This window comes from Solea solea, chromosome 14 (genome assembly GCF_958295425.1).
Source record: "Solea solea chromosome 14, fSolSol10.1, whole genome shotgun sequence".
NCBI lineage: Eukaryota > Metazoa > Chordata > Actinopteri > Pleuronectiformes > Soleidae > Solea > Solea solea.
The window spans coordinates 2,230,917-2,253,954 of record NC_081147.1 but is presented as its reverse complement, the minus strand read 5'-3'; the positions used below and the strand labels follow the sequence as shown (position 1 = coordinate 2,253,954).

Sequence of the window (23,038 nt, the reverse complement as noted above, 5' to 3'; positions counted from 1 at the left end):
GCCGCAGGGTTCAAAGCGTGGGAAAAAAGTAGCGGCTTATAGGCCGAAATTTACAGTAGTTAGTTGAGATTCAAATAAATTGCAGGAACCTTTCAATTATGAAAATTTCCTGTTTATTCCCATTAAATCCCACGGAAATGTTTAAATTTTTGTAAATTCCTTGAATTTTGCAACCGTACTACAGATTAAACCTGCAATTACTTCTTTTGTACATACAGTAAAATAAACTTTTAATTTTTCTTAACCCTCAAACAGGAATCAACGCTTTAAACTTTCACCCTCAACTTTATTCTTTCTCTTTTCCCATTTTTTCCCCTTCCACAGATTTGTAACATCATGAACGCAGGCGAGGATGAATTTTTCAGCTTCCAGGTAAAGTTGTTTTCTTCTTCTATAAACAAACATGTCTCGTCCAAATTGGACTCGGACGAGTTTGCTCAAAAATGGCCGACTTCCTGTTGAGTTGAGGCCATAATTATAGTCGACATTTTTGTTCGTCTTGGTCTATAACATCTTCCTACCAAGTTTCGGGAAATTCGGTGGAACTCAATTTTGCCTCTGTTTTCACCCTAGGGGGCGCTATTGAGCCCTTGAGCAACACACAGGTCCAGGAACTAAGCCAATATCGCATTTTCACCATACCTGACCTCTGTACAAAGTTTCAGTAGTTCTTATGTACGTTAACCTCCTCAAAAATGACCGTAAAACCACCGATATGATAATAAAAATAACTAGGACGAGTTTGTTCAAATGCATAGACTAGCCATTTTTGTTTTTCCAAAATGGCCGACTTTTGAGTGGGCGGAGCTAATGGAAGTACATTATTTAGACTTTAATTCAATTTTAGCCACTTCTCTCGTGTCAAAAATTCCCAAAAAAAACTTTGGCATAATCCCAACAAACTCACCGAATTTTGTCCCAATCTGACGACTTTTGTCAGACCATGACCCGACTTCTGGGGGCGCTATAGAGCGATTCATTTTCAGGATAATTCTCTCATCACCTCCTAAAGTGTGATTTATTCAGTTAGTGTAAAACATTAAAGCCACTCATTCATTCATTCTTTCATTTATTTATTTTACATAAAAATCTTGTTAGAGATGATGAAGTTGAAGCGGAGCTGCATTAATGCACGGGTGCGAGGGTGAATTCATTACTTACTCCTCTGGATGAATAAATGCAGAGGAATTCATCAAAAACTGTGGACAATCACATTTTGTACAAAGGCGTCGGCCGAGAGAATTAATGTAAATAAATGTATGATTCAAAATATTCATCTTTATTCATTCATTTTTATTTACCGACATTATCACTGCAGTACATTATAATAATCTGCAGCAGTGACTCAGTGACACACAGATGAACACATTAATGACTGCAGTTTGTTTTATTGTTTTACAATCTGTTTATTTTTAATAATTGTTATTTATTAGGGCCCGAGCCACGAATGCCAGGGCCAGAAACGGCTCCCGGCACGAATCTGTGCGGGGAACCTATTGTTATCCTTCAGATCATCATTATATCCGTGGCTTTGCAGCCATGGCCTCAACTCAACGTGAACAAGTGAAAAAGTTCAAGTTTTAGCTGAATTATTGATTTTTTTCTCATTATTTCCTCTGAACGGACGAGTTCACTTTACATTTCTGTCACGTTTCTGCTTGATGGTGGAATAAAACTCTGTTAAATCAGCGATTAAACATGCAGTTTTGTGTTTTCTGTGTGTGTGTGTGAGAACAGAAGGAACCTCTTGATAGCACCGGCTGGACCATAAAGAACGTTCTGTCGATGCCGATCGTCAACAAGAAGGAAGAGATAGTGGGCGTGGCCACGTTCTATAACAGAAAAGATGGGAAACCCTTTGATGACATGGATGAAACACTGATGGAGGTGCGTGTGTGTGTGTGTGTGTGTGTGTGGTTTATAAATACACATTCAGAGCATGTGCATTATTTATCACTTTGCCTGGAGGCTTTTTCTCTCTCTCTGCTGCTCCACTCAGAGTTTCAGTAAAAATAAACACCATGACAGTTTAATCCCTAACTTTAAAATCAAAGTCGTTTCAGGAACATTTTTTTAATTTTTTGGACGTTTTCACATAATTTTCTCCTCATTTAGTCACGAATTTGCCGCACAAAGTGTCAGTCGATCGTAAATAACGACATTTCATCGTTTCAGTAAAATCCTCTCAGGAATAACACTCCATGTTCTCCTGCTTAAAGGAATAAAAAGAAAATGGAAAGAACAGATTTTTTTTAAGGTCATCTTAAAAAAACACTTAAAGGGATAGTTCATGATGTTGAAATAAGGGTGTGTGAGGAGGTGCTGACGCATAAGTGTTTAGGGGTGGGAACCGCCAGAGACACCGCGGTACGATATTTAAGTCACAATACGATATTATCATGATATGGGAGTCACAATATTGAAGTTTCAATATTGCGAAATTGAAGTCTCAATATCGCAATATTTAAGTCACAATACAATATGATCACGATATTTAAGTCTCAATATCACAATATTTACTTCACGATACAATATTATCATGATATTTAAGTCACAATATGATATTATCATGATATTAAAGTCACAATATCATGGTATTTAAGTCATGATACAATATTATCATGATATTTAAGACAATACTATGATATTTAAGTCACAATACGATATTATCACCATATTAAAATCACAATATGATGCTATCGTGATATTTAAGCCACAATTAAATATAAAAACAATATTTATGATAAAATCAAGATATTTAAGCCATGATACAATATTATCATGATATTAATGTCACCATGTAATATTATCACGATATTTAAGTCACAATACAATATCACGATATTCAAGTCACAATGCTATGTCACGATATTTAGATACCATACGATATTGCAGTATACTGAGTATTTGCGAAATCATATACTGCGATATGTTCACACAACAGCTCCAGTGAGAGTGAGCACTTGGCGCCATCTAGTGGACTGAAACGTCAACTAATCTTTTATCCACAAAAAGCTTGATGTTTATTTATCAGTTAAAAAATGAGACGCTAAATAAATCGATACTTGGTGTCTCAAAGGCGATATAATATCGCCACGCAAAATACTGCGATAATTGTGTAACCTCCAATTTACACCTGCGTGTCTATCGTAGCTGAACAACATTTTTGTCTGTTTGAAAGCAGATGATTGGCTTCTGGGAGAAATGGTCATGTTTCCTCCATACACAGTTTTTCAGGTGCTTGAATCAGTTGAAGAAGCATAAAATCTTTGAGAGCAGCAACAGCAGAAGCATTTTCCCCTCATTAAATGTTCTCCCGCTCCTCTTTTAATGGTTCTGTGCTGCCTATACAAATTAAGACATCTTCTTGTGCACTCGAGCAAAGAGTCCCTACAGGTTCGAGCTCATTAGTTTCACAATGTCCTTGTTCTTTACATGAGCGGTTCTGTCTGAAGCAAATTACTACGTAAAATTTGCCACAGCTCAAAATTGGACTTTTTGTGGCCTATGGGGGCGCTCTCACACACTTGATGGGCATGAACATACTTTTAATTATGACTGTTTTGGCATTCATTGAATTTTGATTGACAGTCATTGTTCTTGCCTGAGGAACTATTGGAATTCCTGAAATTACCATATTTATTTATTTTTTTCTCCTCAAAAAATTGAATTTTTTTCTGCACTAAACGTTGATGAAATTGGGCAAAAATTGGCACAAAAATCAGAACAGGTAAAAAATGTTCTAAAATAAGGGAATACATAAAAATTGTGCAAAATGGCTCAGAAGCACCTCCTATGGTGAAACCCGGTAGTACAAAGCCGAAACTAAATTCCGCCAAATTTCACGAAACTTGGTGAAAACGTGTCACAGCCCAAGAAAATTGGGACCATGGCCTCAAATCAATGAATTTGGCCTCAATCTTTTGACGATTTTACACGGTTTTCTTAAATGAACAAAGTCATCTGATTAATCGAATCAGCGTAAAAAAAAAAAAACGCATACATTTTTACACATCAAAGATGAAAAGTTACCAAAGTGTCTCTCAGATTCAAAAGGACGTGGCCACGGCAACCATTGGAATAAAAAACAGGAAGCGTGCTGTAACTGTGACTTTGGTGTACATTGACCAATCTGAGAGACCCAACCAGCAAACACTGGCAAACATTGCTGAACAGGAAAGGACAGGAAACACTTATTGTAGAATTTATTTATTCATTTATTCAAATGTTCTCTGTATCCAGTCTCTGACTCAGTTCCTCGGCTGGTCGGTTCTGAACACCGACACCTACGACAAGATGAACAAGCTGGAGAACAGGAAGGACATTTTTCAGGACATGGTTCTGTACCACGTCAAGTGTCGCAAGGATGAAATCCAGAACGTTCTGGTGAGTACATACTGTATATATGTGTATATATGTATATACATATATATATGTGTGTGTATATATATATGTGTGTGTGTATACAGCAGCTTTTAAAGGATGCTATAAATCCACGTTTTAAAATTTCATCTTTTCAAAAAGTTACATAATGTTTTAATGTCAGTAACTCCAATAATCCATAATTACCATAACATGGAAATATTAAAAGCAAGTTCTCTTCATATAACTTGCTAAATTTAGTTTGAATGCACTAAATTCATTTAGATTTATAATGTTTTGTCAAGCATTTTCTTTTTTTCAGTGCAGTTTGTACATGTGACGCAGGTACAAACAGAAATATTAGTGTCGCTCATGAATTTTGTTTATACATTTTTGTTTAATTTTATTGTACATTATTGACGTTGATGTTTTAGTCACTTGTCTTGTTTGTTTTTACAGTAAAGTCCTTGTACCAAGTATTTCATTACTATGATTACTGTTTTTACTAATAAGAATATGTTTATGTCTTTCACTAACTCCAAATAAACAAATAACCAAATTGGGCAGCAGACAAATTGGTTGATCCTTTTGTTTTGGATTTAGTGCTGTTTTAAAACAAATTGGCATAAATAATTTGAATCGTGGTGCTTTTTTAAATTTAGAAAATAAAAAATAAAAATCATGCTTCACCTATTTCAACAGCTTCCATGTTTCGTTAGCAACTGAAATTTGTACGACACTCAGGACTGTTTGATTTTAGTATTGTTCTATATAATGAAGAATTACTTTAGATTTTACTGCTTTTATATAAATATGAATTATTATACTGCCCTAGATGAACAGGACACGCCCATTAATAATAGATTTTTGTAAACTGTAAGTGATATTATGTTTTTGTTATGTTTTCTCAATCATTTCTTCATGGAATCCTTTAAAATTAGGCTCACACACTGATTTGGATTTGAGGATTAACAGATTGGATTTGCTAGTTGTTCAATTTATGTTTTAAACTGATTTCGATTCTGGAAAAGCTAAGTAGAAATGTTTGTATGTTACATCCAGGGCTCCAGAGTGTTTTGTAGGAAAGATTCAATTTTAAGTAAACAGACAAAAAATAAGAGGAAAGAGGGGATTGAGCTCCAACCCTGAAAGACGGTGCTTTGCGTTCCACTAATGGAAGATGCTGGTGATATTAACGGGAGCTTAGAATCATCTATAAAGTGAAATAAGCTGTCAGGTTTTCGTATGAGGTGATTTGTCAGTGGACACAGACACAAAGACAGAGAACAAAAGCAGAGAGAGGCGACCTGCAGTGACCTCAGATCAGGAGTCAGATGATTGATGCTAAACCGTTTCATCCAAGGTGAGTGTTGATGATCTGTGTGTGTGTGTGTGTGTGTGTTTCCACCCAGAACACCAGGGAGAGATGGGGGAAGGAGCCGGATGAGTGTGAGGAAGAGGAGCTCCAGGAGATTCTGGTAAATAAACACAAACACACACGCACACAAAAACAACAGCAGTGTGAGCTTTTACAATTTAAATTTAATCAGGAAATACACCAAAGATTACGTTTAATATGATGAAACTCACATGTAAATTTACACCTGAAAGTCAGTTTAATGTGAATCACATAAAAATTAAAAATAATTTAAAGTTAAACTGCAGTTTTATGAAAGGTACATTTTTTGCACTCAAGGTGCTGAGTGTAATTGTTTTTACGGCTTAAGTTTTTTTTTAATTGTTATTATTATTTTTAACATTTATTTAACCAGTAGAGGAATTAAATACAGTCATAATATACACTATAGAAATAACATTATGCGATAATTTAATCAAGCTCTCAAAAATGTGTCCATTTTAAACTAAAGGAGCAGCAAAGAGGAATTACTTTTCATTGTTTTCAGCCAGTTCAGTTCAGACCTGCATGCAATTTAAAAAAAAAAAACCCTGGCAGCTCTGGTTGTAGTTTGTGCTGCTTTTAAGACGAATGTTGGAGCCCAAAATAAGGAGGTAATGAACCCAGAGTGGAGTGTGTAGATAAAAAATAGACCTGTGTTTGTTTTCTATGGAAGGATGTAAAGTAAGCAGTCAACCCTGACACACACAGAGGCGACGGTGTGAAATTTAAAATGAAATCTCAGCGTGTGTGTGTGTGTGTGTGTGTGTGTGTGTGTGTTTACACCAAACTGTGTTTTTTTCCTCTGAGCAGCAAAAGAAACATAAGTTTCCCCTGATGAAACAGGACTGAAAAGCCTTTTTGGGGAATTATTTTATTGATTCTCTAGGTCCATTTTGTGACCTTTTAATTTGTTTATTTAAAGGTTTTTCTCACATACGTCTCTGTCTCTGTGTGTCCACGTGTCTCTGTGTCCACGTCTCTGTCTCTCTGTGTCCCACAGTCTGAGGTTCTGCCGAACTCCAAGAAAGCCGAGATCTTTGAGTTTCACTTCTACGACTTTCACCACACTGAGCTGGAGCTGGTCAAGTGTGGGATCAAGATGTACTATGAGTTGAAAGTGGTGGACAAGTTCCACATCCCCAGAGAGGTAAGGGTCATTAGGGCCCGTGCACTTTGTACCAGGGGCCAAAACGGCTCCTGGCACAAGGTGATGTTATCCTTCAGATTATTATTATATCCGTGGCTTTCCGGTCATTTTTGAGGGGGTTAACGTGCATAGAAACCCTTGAAATTTGGCATGGAGGTCGGGTCGGCGAAATATGCGATAGTGGCATAGGGCACAAAGCCATTTGTAGCCCTAGGGCTCTATAGCGCCCCCCACAAGTCAGGTCATGGTCAGATCAAGGCAAGAGAAAGTGGCCGAAATTGCGTTAAATGCAAAATTTTTGATTTTTTGTGTCTAAGTCGCACATAGTTGTTCCAATTTTTACCAACCTTGGTATACCCGTTGCTCTTGTGATTCCAAACACATTTCCAATGTACTTCCATTAGCTCCAACCACCCGGAAGTCAGCCATTTTGGAAAAACAATAATGGCAAGTCTACACATTTGGAAGAACTCGTCCTAGCGCGTTTAAGCTAGCGGCGTCAAACTCGGTCCATATGTTCTAGACAAGTTAATGATTAAAGGCGTGGCCTCAGCGCTCCGACAAAGTTGACCTTAAAATGGCCGGAAAACTACTTTAAAATTCCACTTTTTGAAAGCTTTAACGTAAACAGAACTTTGTGAAATCTCTCACAGTCATCAGATATGACGAGTTACTTGGGGCGAGGGCCCTTTCATGACTGCGTGCAGTCCTGGTTATTGTTATTACTGTTATTATTTAATGTTTTTTTAATATTAGCATTTTAATCCCTAGAATAGTGTTCCTGGAACTTGGAGTTCCTGCTTCTATGATGAGGGGGAACTGAGTTTTATTTGTTAGTAAAAGTGCAAACTTGTGCTCTATTGTGGCGTCACTGTTTATTATTTATTGTCTCATGAATATTAAATGTGTGTGTGTGTGTGTGTGTGTGTGCAGGCCCTGGTGAGGTTCATTTATTCCCTGAGTAAAGGCTACAGGAAGATCACGTATCACAACTGGCGCCACGGATTCAACGTGGGACAGACGATGTTCACGCTGCTGATGGTCAGACACTTGGCACAGTCTCTCAGTCCCTTTTTCCTCCTCCTCTTCATCATCAGTCCCTCACTTATCACACTCAATCTTTCCCTCCTCTGCAGTAAAATCACCTGTTTTTTTCTTGTTTTCCTCCTCCTGTTTTCTCCTCCATGTTTGATGGTGGCAGACAGAGGCAGAAAACCAGAGTTACATGATAGAATAAGTCACTGGATTAATCATTAACCCTGAGAACACAGAGCATTTAATCTGCTTTTTTCCCCATTACTATGTCAAAACATACAGTATATACAGAAGCTATAAGAATGTAAATGGTTTGTATCTATATAGTACTTTTCTAGTCTTAATGACCACTTGAGCTGCTTTACACTACAGTTTTACTGTATATCTTCTTTTTCAGAAACTATAAAAAACACACGTGCAAAAATCAAAATAAATATACATATATATGTATATGTATATATATGTGTATATATATATATATATGTGTATATATATATATATATATATATATTTATATATATATATATAGAGAGAGAAATAAAAACATACACAAGTGTCTGGTTCTATGGAAGGATTAAAATCAGTTTTTCCCTTTTGAGCAGCAAAAGAAATACATTTCTCCTGATGAACCATGAAAAAGGTTAATCTGTGTGTGTGTGTGTCTCAGACAGGTGATTTAAAGCGTTACTACACAGACCTGGAGTGCATGGCCATGGTGACCGCCGGCCTCTGCCACGATATCGACCACAGAGGAACCAACAACCTCTACCAGATGAAGTAAGAAGCGAGCGATTCACTGTCTTTCTTATTAAAGCTGTAGTATGTAAGCTTTGTTTTTTTTTTATTCTGTCTCTGTCTTGGTCTTTGTTTGCCGCATCATTCATTTGAAAACGCTCTTTTGAGTAAAACTATCACACCTGACTGAGGGAGCGTGTGTGTGTGTATACAGCAGCAGTGCAGGGGCGGAGACAAAAAGCAGGGGCGGAGACAAGAAGTGTTTACGCTGCTTTTTTCAGTGGTAGAATTCACTTCTGAAACTTAACATGGACGCGTCTCCGTCTCTTAACAAAAAAAAGTGCAACGTCCGTCAGTCTTGACATAGAACAGATCACTTCCTGTGTGCAGAGCGGGAATGTCACCGGGCGACATGAGATGCAAACACAGCTATTCTGACTGGGAGGTACGTTGAAAATAAATAGCTTTTTAAAACGTTAAAAAGTTGGCAAAAAAACACACTTTGTTTTCTCAAACTGACATCATCAGTGGGCGTGTCCACGTAGGCTGTAGACGGGAAGAAGGAAAAACAAAATAACAGTGAAAATGGTAAAAAAGAGCAGAGAGTTTTAATCCGTATGGTGTGAATTTATCTGACAGTAGTTTGTTTACGTTTTAAAATGACGTACTACAGCTTTAAGCATAGTTTCTACTGTTTATATTGATTTTTAATTGGTGGTTTTTCAAAATAAAACCAACTTGCGCAGCAGCCATTTGTGATCATTTACAGTCACAGGTATAAATGATCCCATTTTCCTCAGTTTCACCTTGAATTCTGGTTCAACACTGTCATGATTTACATGAACTGACCACGACCGTCTTTAAGAAAAGGGTTTTTCATCCTCAGTTTTGTAATCAAGCTTCAAATAACTTACATATAACGATATATTTGATTTATTTTGAAAAAGGTGCTTGCCAAATTGTTAAATTCATGTGAAAGTATTAATTTTGGACAATTTATGGATAATATATAGAGTGCTGTTGTCTATTTTAGCTTCTGGAGCTTCAGGAGGACATAATGGACCAGGACGTTGTCAAATTTGGGGGAAAACAAACTTGTATTTGTAACTTCCTGTCGCCGTGACCCAGTTTTCTTGTTACATTAAACCAGAAACTCGTCTCCAGCTGGAAGTCATGACAGTTGTGAGGCGGCTGAATTGACTGGCGGTGACAGCAGCTCCTGCGCTCCTGTAGAGACGAGCTGACCTCAGCCGAGCGTCCAACACACACACACACACACACACACACTCAACATCAGTGAGCTGCTGATATTGAGCAGAAACGCCTCCAGCTGCTCGCTACTCCACCTGCTGATGGATGAGATAATGAGAGCCGCTATTAGCTGTGTACGCAGCAGGCCTGGCTTTAACATGCGTGATGTATCACAGTGTAACCTCCCAGCATGCTCTCTGTCTGTTTGTGTGTGTGTGTGTGTGTGTGTGTGTGTCCAGGTCTGGTAATCCTCTGGCCAAACTTCATGGCTCCTCCATCTTGGAAAGACACCATCTGGAGTTTGGGAAGACTCTGCTGAGAGATGAGGTGAGTCACTACAAACACACACACGGCATCCTTACTGAGGACACACTCGTGGACATGATGCATTTCATAGTCCCTTACCCTAACCCCAACTCAAACCCTAAAACCAGGTCTTAACCCCCAAAAGCCCTTTAAAGTTTCTATGTTTTTTTTGGATCTCACCAAGATACACAAACACAAATGCATTTCCTTGCTCCTTAACTTAACCCTTACCCTTACCCATCACCACTAAGTGTCTACCCCTTAAACTAAACCTAAAAAAGGTCTTAACCTCCAAAAGCCCTTTAAAGTTGTTGAGGTCCAGAAAAAAATGTCCTTACTTTCCCAAAATGTCCTCACTGCCTATGCTTTACGCACTTTTTGGACCTCACAAAGAAACACATACAAGAACACACACAAACTTATATCTCATCTGCACCACCTAGGCCCTCACCCTAACCTTAACCATCACAACTAAGTGCTTAACATTAACCTTTAACCCAAACCTAACTTAAACCTAATTCTGACCCTAACCCTAAAACCAAGTTTAAAGTTGTGGGATCCGGATAAACTGTCCCCACAAGTTCAAAATGTCCTCTCAAAGATAGGTTTATATGATTTTTTGGACCTCACAAAGACACACAAACTAATTTTTATATCTTAGTGAGGACACATGTTACATATAATCCATTCCCTAGCACCTTACCCTACCCTAAACCATCACAACCAATACCTTGGTAACCTTAACCCTAGACCTAAACCTAAGTCTAAAAGCAGGTCTTAATCCTGAAAAAAACCCTTTAAAGTTGTTGAGGACCAGACAAAATGTCCTTACTCCCTATGGTGTATACACTTTTGGACCTCACAAAGATACACATACACGAAAACACACACAAACTTGTTTTTTTATATCTTAGTGAGGACACATCTTACGTGTAATGCTTTCCTTAGCACCTTACCCTAACCTACACCGTCACAACTAAGTGCTTAACCTTCACCCTTAACCTAAACCTTACTTAAAAATAATTAGCTAACCAAGTTTTAACCCTGAGAAACCCCCCCACAAAGATAGGTTTGTATGTTTTTTGGTCCTCTCAACACGTGCACACACAGGTTAACCTAAGCCAATCTTAGTCCTTAGGTTCCGCTCATAAGGACCAGGTTTTTCGGTCTCCGTAAGGGCAACTGGTCCTGACAAGTACACACACACACATGGGCAGACATGTTAACACCTGAACACCTGTATATTGGGAAGCAATGTAATACAAGTGTCAGGCAATAAATCTAAAGGACTGACGCCAAAACCTTCTTCTCCCAGCTGTGACTCTCTGGAGCGTGTGTGTGTGTGTGTGTGTGTGTGTGTGTGTTCCTGTTCCTGTAACTTGGCAGGAAAATATGCTCATGGAAAATTAAATGAAATTATAATGATTTTTTTTCTTTGCCATCAGGATGTCACAGCTGCTGCTGTTTACTCAGTAAAAAAAAAAAAAAACATCCTCTTCACTGCAAAGATTCTGATTATCAGCCTTTTTTTATCTCCTCAAAACGCCTCTGAATACTGCATTACATATGCCTGGCCTGTATGTGGCACTGTAACACTGCCACAGAAACACACCAAAAAAAATAAAGCTTTATCATTATTATTATTTTTTTACACTGGAACTCTGTTTTTCAAAAGTAGCATTCAACGGCTCCCAAAACAATTGCTTTTGTGTCACCGGGCGACATTCGCACACAGATGGAGGTGACAGTCATCCACAGCCTACATGGGCACGCCCACTGATGATGTCACGGTTTAAGGAAAAAAAAAATCAAGTATTTTTTTACAGTTGGCAAAGCAGTGTCTAGATCTCGTGTCGCCCGATGACATTTCCACTCTGCACACAGGAAGAAATCCGTCTTTTGTCCGACGGACATTGTTCTTTTTTTTAAATTAGACACAGATGCGTCCACGAAAAGTTTCAGCAGGCAAATTTTACTGCTCAGAAAAACCCGATCGTTGATCGATGATGCTTCTTGTCTCCGCCCACCACTGCTCTGCTGCTGTATACACACACAAACACTCCCTCAGTGTCTCATTGCTTCTGTTCACAAACATCAAACATAGGCAGAACATTAACAACAACAATAATCCAGAAAGGTTACGTACTACAGTTTTAAGGTGATGTAAAATTCTCATATACTGCAATTATTATTATAATTAAAGTCAAGAAGTCGATGAAAAGGGATGATTTGCAGTGGTTTATGGGATGCGTCGTTCCGTCACTTGACTTTTTTACACAGTTTTCCGCCTTTGTCTTTGCTTGTTCGTTGTTTCAGTCGCTGAACATTTATCAGAACCTGAACCGTCGCCAGCACGACACCGTGATCCACCTCATGGACATCGCCATCATCGCCACTGACCTGGCTCTCTACTTCAAGTCAGTTCACACAGCAGCGACGTTTATATACATATTTATATCCATTCTTTGACTGATTTACTTTATATACCAATTAAAGCTGGTCTTATGTGTATTTTCTGTTTATATATTTAAAGAGATCCACCAAAAAGAAGAGATTTAAAATGTCCAAAACTAAAGGAGTAAATCGCTAAAGCTCCTAAAATCTTAATGGTCGTCAATAACAACATTGATCCAAAGAACACACACACACACACACTGAGTTAGTTTCATTCAGAGGAGAAAGAGCATCGATTTCAGGCTCTGATGCTTTTTAGAGATTCAGGAGATAACAAACACACAATATGACACCTTTATTAAGCTGGTGAGGACTTTTGTGAAATAATGACGCATTTTGTCAAGTTTCTAGGACAAAAATAAAAGGTGAATAAAAGTGCGGGAAGACATTTTCTTGTTTTTGTTTTCGTGTGCAGGAAGAGGACGATGTTCCAGAAGATTGTGGATCAGTCCAAGACCTACGAGAACTGGAACGACTGGACCAAGTACATGATGCTGGAGACCACGAGGAAAGAGATTGTCATGTACGTACAATAACACACACACACATACACACACAGAGGTGTACCACAGGGATGTATGTTTGGCATCATTTTAGTTTAGTGCGCACAAGTACATTTTGTTTGCGTAAACATAGGTGGCTACACTTTAACAATCAATATGAATGCTGATCAGACTTAGTGGCCCGTAGCTCATCTATCTCATGATCTGATTGGATAATACGCAGGCACTCGCGTCCCTGATTGGTTGGGATCGTGGCTCAGACATACAGACGTTTTTCTGTGGGAACAGAGGGGGGCGGTGTCAAGTCAAGTCAACTTTTTACATTTCTAGTACGTTTAAGTACGTTTAAGGGTTGACCAAAGTGCTTTAAAACGTAACATAAGTAAAGTAAAACAAGGTGCAAAACATGTACAAAAGTACAACTGTAAAAATGAAAAATAAAATGTTAGATATGTGCAGATAAAGTAAAGACGTCTGTTGTGTGTGTGTCGTTTCCAGGGCGATGATGATGACGGCCTGTGACCTTTCTGCAATCGCCAAACCGTGGGAGATTCAGAGCAAGGTACGCACCTGTGTGATCTCTGTGTTTTATCTTTTCTATCGTACCTCACAGTCGAAGCTGTAAAACGTCTCCAGCCTCACTCACGTCCAGCTGTTCACGGTAATAAGACACAGACCAGAAACACGAGCTCCAGTAGAGACTTCTCCGCCAAACGACGGACAAGTCGACGGAATGACTTTCTGTCAGCGCTGCCGTTTCCCCGGCGTTCGGCAGTGATTCCTGACGGCCTCATGCTTCAACTGCAACCTGCTGCTTTTCTTTATTCCCCCTCATTTCCGCCCAGCAGGCTCAGCATTTTACTTTCAGTGAAGTATGCAATATACACATCTCCACCGCGTCGGCAAACCCAGGCACATCAATACGAGGGGAAAATCTCTCACTCTGCAGCAAATGCTCTGCCGTAAATGTTTCTATTTTCCTGTGATCGACTGCAAACATGAGCCATTTTTCAATCCCATAATCTGGGAAACTCACAGTATTTGCATTGTAGCCGTAATAAGAAGCAGAAGTGCTTTTCTTTGAGTTACTCCTGTGGCTGTGTTTTAAAACCTATATTTTTCTACTCAAGCCTCAAACTGGTCAGGCATGTCCAACTGTTTTTTTTTAACAAGGGTAAAAATGACACACAAATGCACTGTTTTATAATAATTTTACTTTCATTGTCACAATTATGAATTTTAAATAAAATCTAAGCCACTTTTTTACTGTAGTGTTCCTTAAAATGAGGAAAATATGGTCAAAAACTGGTATTTTACTGGTAGTTAAATCTCCTAAAATCTTTCCATTGAAAAACTATCCTGCCAAGATTTTTTTTGACAAACAAGAACAATTTCCCTGAAATTAGGCTGATTTTACTGTCTTGAAAACCAATTTTTACAGTGTGAAGGCCACCGTAGTTCAGTGTCAACTCAAAATAAGACATCTACAGTGGCCTAAATGGACAATAAATGCATTTCACCTTTTTTAAAGTGGTAGCTTATTATGCAAATTAAGAAAAAACATCCTTTCTGGTCTGTGAAGGCCACCGTAGTTCAATGTAACCTCAAAAATAAGCCCTTTATCTGTACATGAGGCAATGGCCTTGTTTTATAGAGGCTGCCGTCTTGTGCCGACATGTTTCTACAGTGGCCTTAATGGACAAAACAGGCAGAATTTGCATTTTGGTTTTAAAATCAGCCGCTTATCAGCAAAATTAAGAAGAATGACATGCTTTCTGGTCTTCAAAGGCCACCGTAGTTCAGTGGTACCTCAAAATAAAACCTTTATCTTTACTTGAGACTAGGTCCTTGCTTTACAGAGGCTGCCATCTTGTTCTGCCATGTTCTACAGTAGCCTTAATGGACAAAACAGAGCTTGCATTTAAAATCACACATTTACTATGCAAAATTAAGAAGAATGAAATCCTTTCTGTTCCATGAAGGCCACTGTAGTTCAATGTAATCTCAAAATAAGGACAGTAAGACGCTTACTATGCAAAATTAAGAAGAATGACATCCTTTTTGGTCCGTAAAGGCCACCGTAGATCCTGAAAGAGTTGTCTGTTTATTTACAATTTGCCATTTGCCACAAGTTTTACCATTAAATCTCACACACTGAACCTTTAACTGGAGACTCTAAATTCACCATGTTATAAGTTATTACAACAAAGTTTAGCAAATTTGAACTTGTTTCCAATTAAATCCACCTGTATTTTTGGTTGTATGTGTGTGTGTATATATATATATATATATATATATATATATATTTTTTTTTTTTTTGAGTGTGATTTCACCTCCGTTTGCACTCGTTGAGTCAGCTCCACACACACACACACACACACACACACAGTCAGGATTCCTGTCCGCCCCCCTGTGAATTCAGCTCTAAAAGTAGAGTCTGATAACTAACTCCCGCTCCTCTGAGGTGAAATCCAGCAGCTGGATGTTGAATCTGTCGGAAATAATCGCACGCTTGCAGATCCCCGACGCTCAGATCCTTATATTTAAGCAGACGGCGGTGAAATAAGTCTCTTTTATGCTTGGGTTTTTTTCCAGTTTTGTGATCTCTATCCGTTTTGATTCTCGCATTAAAAGACCTTGTGAAGTGGTCGCTCTGATTTTAAACGGACGACGCACACAGAGACCTCACTGAGATGTTGTACAGATACAGTGAAGTCTTTCCACTGACGGCTTTTTATAGCCGATGTTTTATATTTTCAGCTCACTTCTGCTTCCTACACTCACAGAATATCTCATCTGAGGCCTCGTACACCATCATCACCGCTATAACTGCCTCGATGACTAACTCCCCCTAAAATGAGGTTTCTATTTTGAATGCGGGACCTCGCGCATTATTCATCGGAGGCTTTCATCTCGTTGCGACGCACAAAAGCCTGAAAGTGCCTCCGACGTGAAGCCGTGAATAAGCCTCTGGTTTACGATGGGAGGCGTAAACCAGAGGCTTTAAACGACGGGAACCACAGAAATCCAGCTCTAACAGCTGCCTGCGCCTTAAGGGGAGAGACACATTCTCCCAAATACCCTTAGGTATTAAGATAAGATAAGATAAAGGAAGTTAAGTGGTGGTCGATTTTTTATTATTATTTTTTTTTTAAATCCCCTGTTCAGGGAAAATGAGATTAACTCACACTCACTGGAATAGTCAGGCCTAATATTTAGATTTATACATTTAAACACAGGGTTTGTTACGATACGATACCAATAATATCGCGATACAACGGTTCCGTCATGATCAATACATCGCGAGACGATCACACAGCGATACATCGCAATATTTGGAAGTGAAGGAAACAAAAAACACGTTAACGTGAAAAAGGACAAAAAAGGTCAACGGTCATAATAAAGCAGCGCCACCATGAGGACACATGAAGTAGCGGCGCCTATCGATATTTGTCGTGGCGTATCGACGACAACGATATTTCCCCAAATCAATATTTTGATCCACCCCTAGTTTTTCGTCACACAGGGCGAAGGTAGCTCAGCGGTAGAGCGAGTCGTCTTTCAACTCGAAGATTGTGGGTTCGATTCCTGGATTTACTTAAAACTGACGGAAACTTTCACTCAATTGTGTCACAGCTCGTCATATTTAAAGTGTGTTCATACGTTGTTTTGTATGTAGGCAGAATATAAGATAAATGAGATAAAATATCATAAACATACAATGTGTAATTGCATAAATATGACTTGAAAAGAGGTTTTTTATATATACTGTATATTCTACATTAATTGTAATATTTTGTTGTGTGATTTTTTGACTGATATAAATTTAAAAAATCACAGATTGTAAAACATATTTATATCTTAAAGCACTACTAGGCAACTTGATGGAGTCTAATTTAGATTAGTGTCATAACGCACACATGAGTCACCTGAGATATTGGTGTTATTATTTTGGGATGGTAGCAGTCGTTGCCAAATGCACTTTGAGATTTTATTTTCCTGAAGATTTATCAAATAAAATGCTAAAAAGGAAGTTGTGATTCACTTATTAAACACATTTATCTCCTGGAAATGTCTGGTTTTACCTTTTTTTAAATCGTCTCCTTGTCCTGAGCTCCTGCCAACAGACAACCTGAGACGAGGCTCCGCCCACAAATGACAAGCGTCTGCTACATTTATCGTCCGTCACGAGCCAGACTGGATTCATATAAAGATTTACTTTATAATTAAACCTTTTTATGGAAAATATCGTTCAGTAACACCAAAAACATGTCGCCTACTGCAGCTTTAAACCGTTTTGTATTTAAAATCATCTGAACTCTACATTTTTGGGCCATAAAAATCCCATCGTCTGAATGACTCTCTTTATTTGACTTTGTTTGACTCCCCTCTAGGTGGCGCTGTCTGTGGCTGCAGAGTTCTGGGAGCAGGGAGATCTGGAGAGGACGGTCCTGGAGCAGCAGCCCATTGTAAGGATGAAGGGAGTTTGGGGATTAGGGAGGAGAGGGATAATCTTGATACTTGTGAACGTTTTTTGTCCTAAAACTACACTCACCAGCCACTTTATTAGGTACACAGGTTTGTCTTGGACTTCTCGACATGACAAATTTAAAATCCTCAATCCTAAATTTCCCAAAGGGAACTTCCCAAATGGATTAATAACATTTCTATCTCATCTAATCTAACATAATCTAATCGAGTAGCTCTCTTGTGATTGGCTGATTAGATTTTTGTGTTAACAAAGTGGTCGAGCAAAATTCTGACTCGAGACCAAATGTAGAAGAACTTCGTTAGTGTGGTGTGAGTAGGGCTGCGAAAATGGAAACTTTGCATAGGAATTAATGGGATTTTATGGGAATAAATTGGTAAATTTCAAAATTGAAGGTTGGGAACTCTAATACAGTTGGTAAATAATATGTTGTAACTGGAGGGTCGCCGGTTCAATTCCCCACCAGTTCAAAAGGGCTGGGGTACCCCTGACAAAGGTACCCAACCCCCATTGCTCCCCGGGTGCAACTCAGTGTGGCTGCCCACTGCTCCTAATTCTAGGATGGGTCAAATGCAGAGAAATAACAATTTCCCTAAAGGGATTAACAAAGTATAAGATTTAGATTTTAGATTTTGATTTATTGCAGCATAAACTTTGGCAGAAATCAGTCAGACTTGACAGTTTCTTTCAATTACCCAAAATTTCTAGTCATTAATTCCCGTAAAATTCACAAGGAACAATTCCCGAACTAAGCTTCCCATGGAAAGTTTATGGAGTAGTTTTCTGGACTTCTCTGAGCCACAGATCATCACAGATTATCACAAATTATCACAGATTATTACAGATTATCACAATTATTATCTCAGACTATCACAGCCAATATCACAGATTATCACACTAATTATCACAGATTATAACATTAATTATCACAGATTATCACTGTAATTATCAAGGATTATAACAGTCATCACAGATTATCTCAGACTATAACAGTAATTAATCACAGATTATCACTGTAATTATCACAGATTATAACAGTCATCACAGATTATCAGAGCATTAATCACATATTATCACAGTAATTATCACAGATTATAACAGTAATTATCACAGTTTTTGTAAACATCTTTAAATTTTTCAATTTTCAATTTTCATGATTGTGTCTGATAATCCCACTTAAAAAAAGTGTGTTCCTGTATAAAAGGTTCTGTTAACACGGCTCTAATGAGGAGCGTTAATGAGAAAATTGATCAGTCGGAGTGAAGTGTATTTATTTGTTGTTGCTCCACTAAAGTTAAGTGTAAAGGCAGCAGTGAGATTATTTGCTGGCTGGACAGGAGTCGTGGGACTAGAGGCAAAACCAAACGCCGTTCCTCAGGGTTTTTCATTGAAGACGGAGACCGGACGCACGGGAATATAGAGCGAGAACAAGAGTCTGATGCAGTCGGAAGACAAAAAAAAACAAAAAGAAAGAGACAGATTCTGTTCCCTGTGGCGTCAGTGTTGGACAAAACAGAGGCCATTATTTGGAGCAGTGATATGGAAAGAGCGGTGGCTGTGGCTCTAACCCAGTCGACCATACTTTCCCCCGGCTCTCGTCCTCTTTCTGCCACTTCCTCCCTCGCTCGCTTGTATCATTTCCTTGTGTCCTTGAGACACAGACCTCTGCAACTCTGAAGTCTCTTTCACCTCACAGCGGTTTGGCTTTAATGGCATCTGTGTCATTTTGATCAGTTTGTATTTTTACCCGCAGCAGTCGAGTCAGGTTTGGAGCGACAGCTCAATGGACCGGAAGTCTTCACAGGTTTAGAGTCGCTGTTTATCAGATTATAAACGTAAGATACTTTTACAATTATTTTGTCCGATGTGGACGGGGAACAAGTTCCAGACGAACAGCGACTCCAAACCTGTGAGCTTTATTGCGAGGGACAATAATGTTTTTGATGTTTTAGTGTATTTAAATAGAATAAAGTTATAAAAAACCTAAGATATAAAAAAACATGTATATAATGTACGTGCACATTTCTTTAACTCTCTGTTCTTTCTCTCTCTTCTTCAGCCAATGATGGACAGAAATAAAGCCGACGAACTGCCGAAGCTTCAGTGCGGTTTCATCGACTTTGTCTGCGCGTTTGTCTACAAGGTCAGACAGAGGTCACACAAAGGTCACACAAACACAAGAAAAAGCACCACGAGGCAATAATCCTCTCATTCAGTCGTTATGTTTCATGTGATGCGACTTAAATCTTATGGAATAAGTTGAATCTACAGAAGCAAAGTGGCATCACCAGTTTTGGACTTCTTCTTCTCCTTCTTCGTCCTCAGGAGTTCAGTCGTTTCCACGTGGAGATCACGCCCATGCTGGACCGTCTGCTGAACAACAGGAAGGAGTGGAACGCTCTGAAGGAGGAGTACGAGGCCAAGATGGCCGTCCTCAATGCAGCCAAGCAGGCCAAGGAGGAAGAAGCTCAGAAAGCTGTGGTGGCCAGACAAGGTAGGAACTTCTCACACTGACAAGTCTTTACTCTTTATGATCTAATAATAAAAAACTTCCTGTCTGTTTTTTCTTCTTCCTTTCTTCCTCCTGCAGCAGCGAGTGCTGCCCAGTCACAGTCAAAGACGTGTGTTCTCAGTTAGAAAACGCTTCACTAGAACTTCTTTGCTTGCTACAGTTTACAGATTTCATTTGTCTCCTAAAGCTGAACCTGCTGCTTCCTGTTCCTGCTTTCATGCTGTAGCAGGGCTGCAACTATTCACAGTTACATTTGTAGTCCGAACACGGAATTTCCAAGGTCACATTCCATCAACTTGGATTTCCAACTCGGAGCAACCGCGCCAACCCTGAGAGGGCCGCAACCTCAATACTGATCCTTTTACCCTTAATAGCACTTCCTGTCGTACACAGAGTACAACCTTCATACAACCTTTAAAGAACGTTCTCTTTTGGTTCCCAGAACGTTCCCCCTAACGTTACTTTTTCACAACCTTCATACAACCTTTGAAGAACGCTCTCTTTTGGTTCCCAGAATGTTCCCCCTAATGTTACTTTGTCACAACCTTCATACGACATTTGAAGAACGTTCTCTTTTGGTTCCCAGAACGTTCCCCTATCGTTACTTTATCACAACCTTCATACGATCTTTGAAGAACGTTCTCTTTTGGTTCCCAGAACGTTCCCCTATCGTTACTTTATCACAACCTTCATACGACCTTTGAAGAACGTTCTCTTTTGGTTCCCAGAACGTTCCCCTATCGTTAATTTGTCACAACCTTCATACAACCTTTAAAGAACGTTCTCTTTTGGTTCCCAGAACGTTCCCCTATCGTTACGTTGTCACAACCTTCATACGACCTTTAAAGAACGTTCTCTTTTGGTTGGTTCCCAGAACATTCCCCTAGTTGCAGGCTTATACTGTCGTAGTCATTGTTGCTGTATTCTGGTTTCTGTGTGAAGCTCCAATATCTGATGTTTGAGAAACTTGAGCTGTTTTCAGACATAAAGTCTGGATAATATCTGGAAAATCTGGTCTGAACACTCTGGACGAGCGGCCATTTATCATTTTAAAGCTTAAAAACTTACAACACAAACCAAGACAAACAAACAACATCCTTCTGGAATGGAAAGGCCACCGTAGTTCATTGACTTGCTCGATAAAGGTTGGGATTAAGGAGTGTTTGGTACAATCCACAGTCTCACCATTAGATGTCACTAATACTTACACACTGGACCTTTACATGGTTAAGCAAGTGCTAAATGTCAGCTAAGGGTTTCCCAAAGATGAACAAGAAAAGTGTTTTTAACGCCATTTAGACCTTAACTGTAACTGAAATTTAAAAGCAATAGATATAAAAGCAAGACACTTATTTACTTACTTATTGTACAAAAACATTTAAAAGTCAAAAAACATAATCAATGAAAAATTAGAAGATTAAGAATCAAACTTTTTAAAAAGGGCAAAATGAGAAAAAGAGAAATCAAATTTAAAGACATAAAAAAGGTGAACTGACTGAAAATATGTTTCTTACACGATTCAAGTTATTGGTTGCACTTTACTATGAATGTAGTTAGCTTTAGCGTTAGCTCCAAGCAAAAATTGCTCTGCGCAGTGTGAACCCACCTTTAAAAATGCATTATTCGACTTTACTCTAGTGATAGAATGTGTAAGTGCTTTACACACGTGGTTTTAGTAAAAAATGCTATTTTCATATAAACTCTGGGGTCTGTGTGTTTTTATTTGTAGTCGTAGTTTGAGATCAAGCACCGACTGCGACGGAGGCCTTAATGGTTTGTTTCCTGGGTCACAGGACGTTCATGTGGGCAAAATACAGTGTCGAGGTTGTTATCGACTTTTCTCTGGAACTTCTTTTCTCTCCAAGTTCCGATGTAAATGGAAGGATAACTGCTAATCTTCCTATGTTTCTGGCCTCTCCCTTTAGGGGTCGCCACAGCGCATCATCTGCCTCTATTTTGTCAGAACACCTAGCATAACTGCTAATCTAATCTAATCTACTCTGAATCTAACCCTATTAAATGTGTCACCCCTTCAACACCCTGGGTAAACAAGTGGACCAGTTTGTGGTTTGTTCAAGAGACAGAGAGCAAGTTTTGCTGTGGTTAGCGTATCTACGCAGCCTGCTAACCAGCGCTAGTTTCATGTCACTAACATTATTTTCCACAAACTGAAAGTATCTGCTCTTTTTTCATCATCATTATCTTTTTCTATCACTTACTGTTTGAGCTCACCTTTGTGAAAACTCGACAAACTTGGCGCGCACATCAGAACTTGCGAAAATTCCCGATCTGACTGAGTTTTAGGGCGATCCGGAAAATTTGACAGGAATCCTAGTTGAAAAAACAATTTCACATTTTGGGGTCCCACTAGCCACACAACAGGCTTCCGCCCACACAGACTCTGCCCACACATACTCTGTCCTCATCTTCGTTTAGATCTTTAAGTGGGTTACCACGGCAACCATGGTAGCGGCCACAACAACAGTAGCTTTGCAGGAAAGCAACGCAGCAGATTTCCATCTTCTTATTTAGGGCCACTCGGTCCGAGTTTGATGACCTGCAAAGCCCGTCATTGCGCCACCTACTGGCAACAGGAAGTACGCCTTTGGTACAGCATTGGTGGCCCCTCTCTAGCGCCACACAGCGGCCACACTCCAGCATGCGTGGATGGTGAGCGGGCTCGTTCAGTGCTACTTTCAGCTTCGGGTTTATTTTGATCCCGTTTGCGTCAGGGTTTATTTTTGTGACGGTAAAAGCGAGTGAACACAGACATGTACACACACGTGTATAAATATCTGTCAGCTGCACTCTCTGTGTGTGTATATATGTATATAGATACATCTAT

At 39.1% G+C, this 23,038-nt stretch overlaps 1 protein-coding gene across 3 annotated transcripts in view; it reads left to right on the top strand.

The window, feature by feature from the left end:
* The window catches only part of pde6a (phosphodiesterase 6A, cGMP-specific, rod, alpha), a 36,389-nt gene extending 14,496 nt beyond the window's left edge, over positions 1–21,893 (top strand). For 2 of the 3 annotated variants that reach the window (XM_058649063.1, XM_058649064.1), the window contains exons 10-24: positions 325–372; positions 1,738–1,887; positions 4,243–4,386; positions 5,775–5,840; positions 6,762–6,908; positions 7,842–7,949; positions 8,611–8,720; positions 10,169–10,256; positions 12,552–12,652; positions 13,105–13,212; positions 13,691–13,754; positions 17,587–17,661; positions 19,741–19,824; positions 20,007–20,175; positions 20,272–21,893. In XM_058649063.1, the coding sequence (XP_058505046.1) occupies positions 325–372; positions 1,738–1,887; positions 4,243–4,386; positions 5,775–5,840; positions 6,762–6,908; positions 7,842–7,949; positions 8,611–8,720; positions 10,169–10,256; positions 12,552–12,652; positions 13,105–13,212; positions 13,691–13,754; positions 17,587–17,661; positions 19,741–19,824; positions 20,007–20,175; positions 20,272–20,318 (1,509 nt within the window). In that variant the 3' untranslated portion in view covers positions 20,319–21,893. The remainder of the gene's footprint in view (positions 1–324; positions 373–1,737; positions 1,888–4,242; positions 4,387–5,774; positions 5,841–6,761; positions 6,909–7,841; positions 7,950–8,610; positions 8,721–10,168; positions 10,257–12,551; positions 12,653–13,104; positions 13,213–13,690; positions 13,755–17,586; positions 17,662–19,740; positions 19,825–20,006; positions 20,176–20,271) is intronic. The other variant, XM_058649065.1, reaches the window with a different exon arrangement.
* The last annotated feature ends 1,145 nt before the right edge of the window (positions 21,894–23,038 follow it).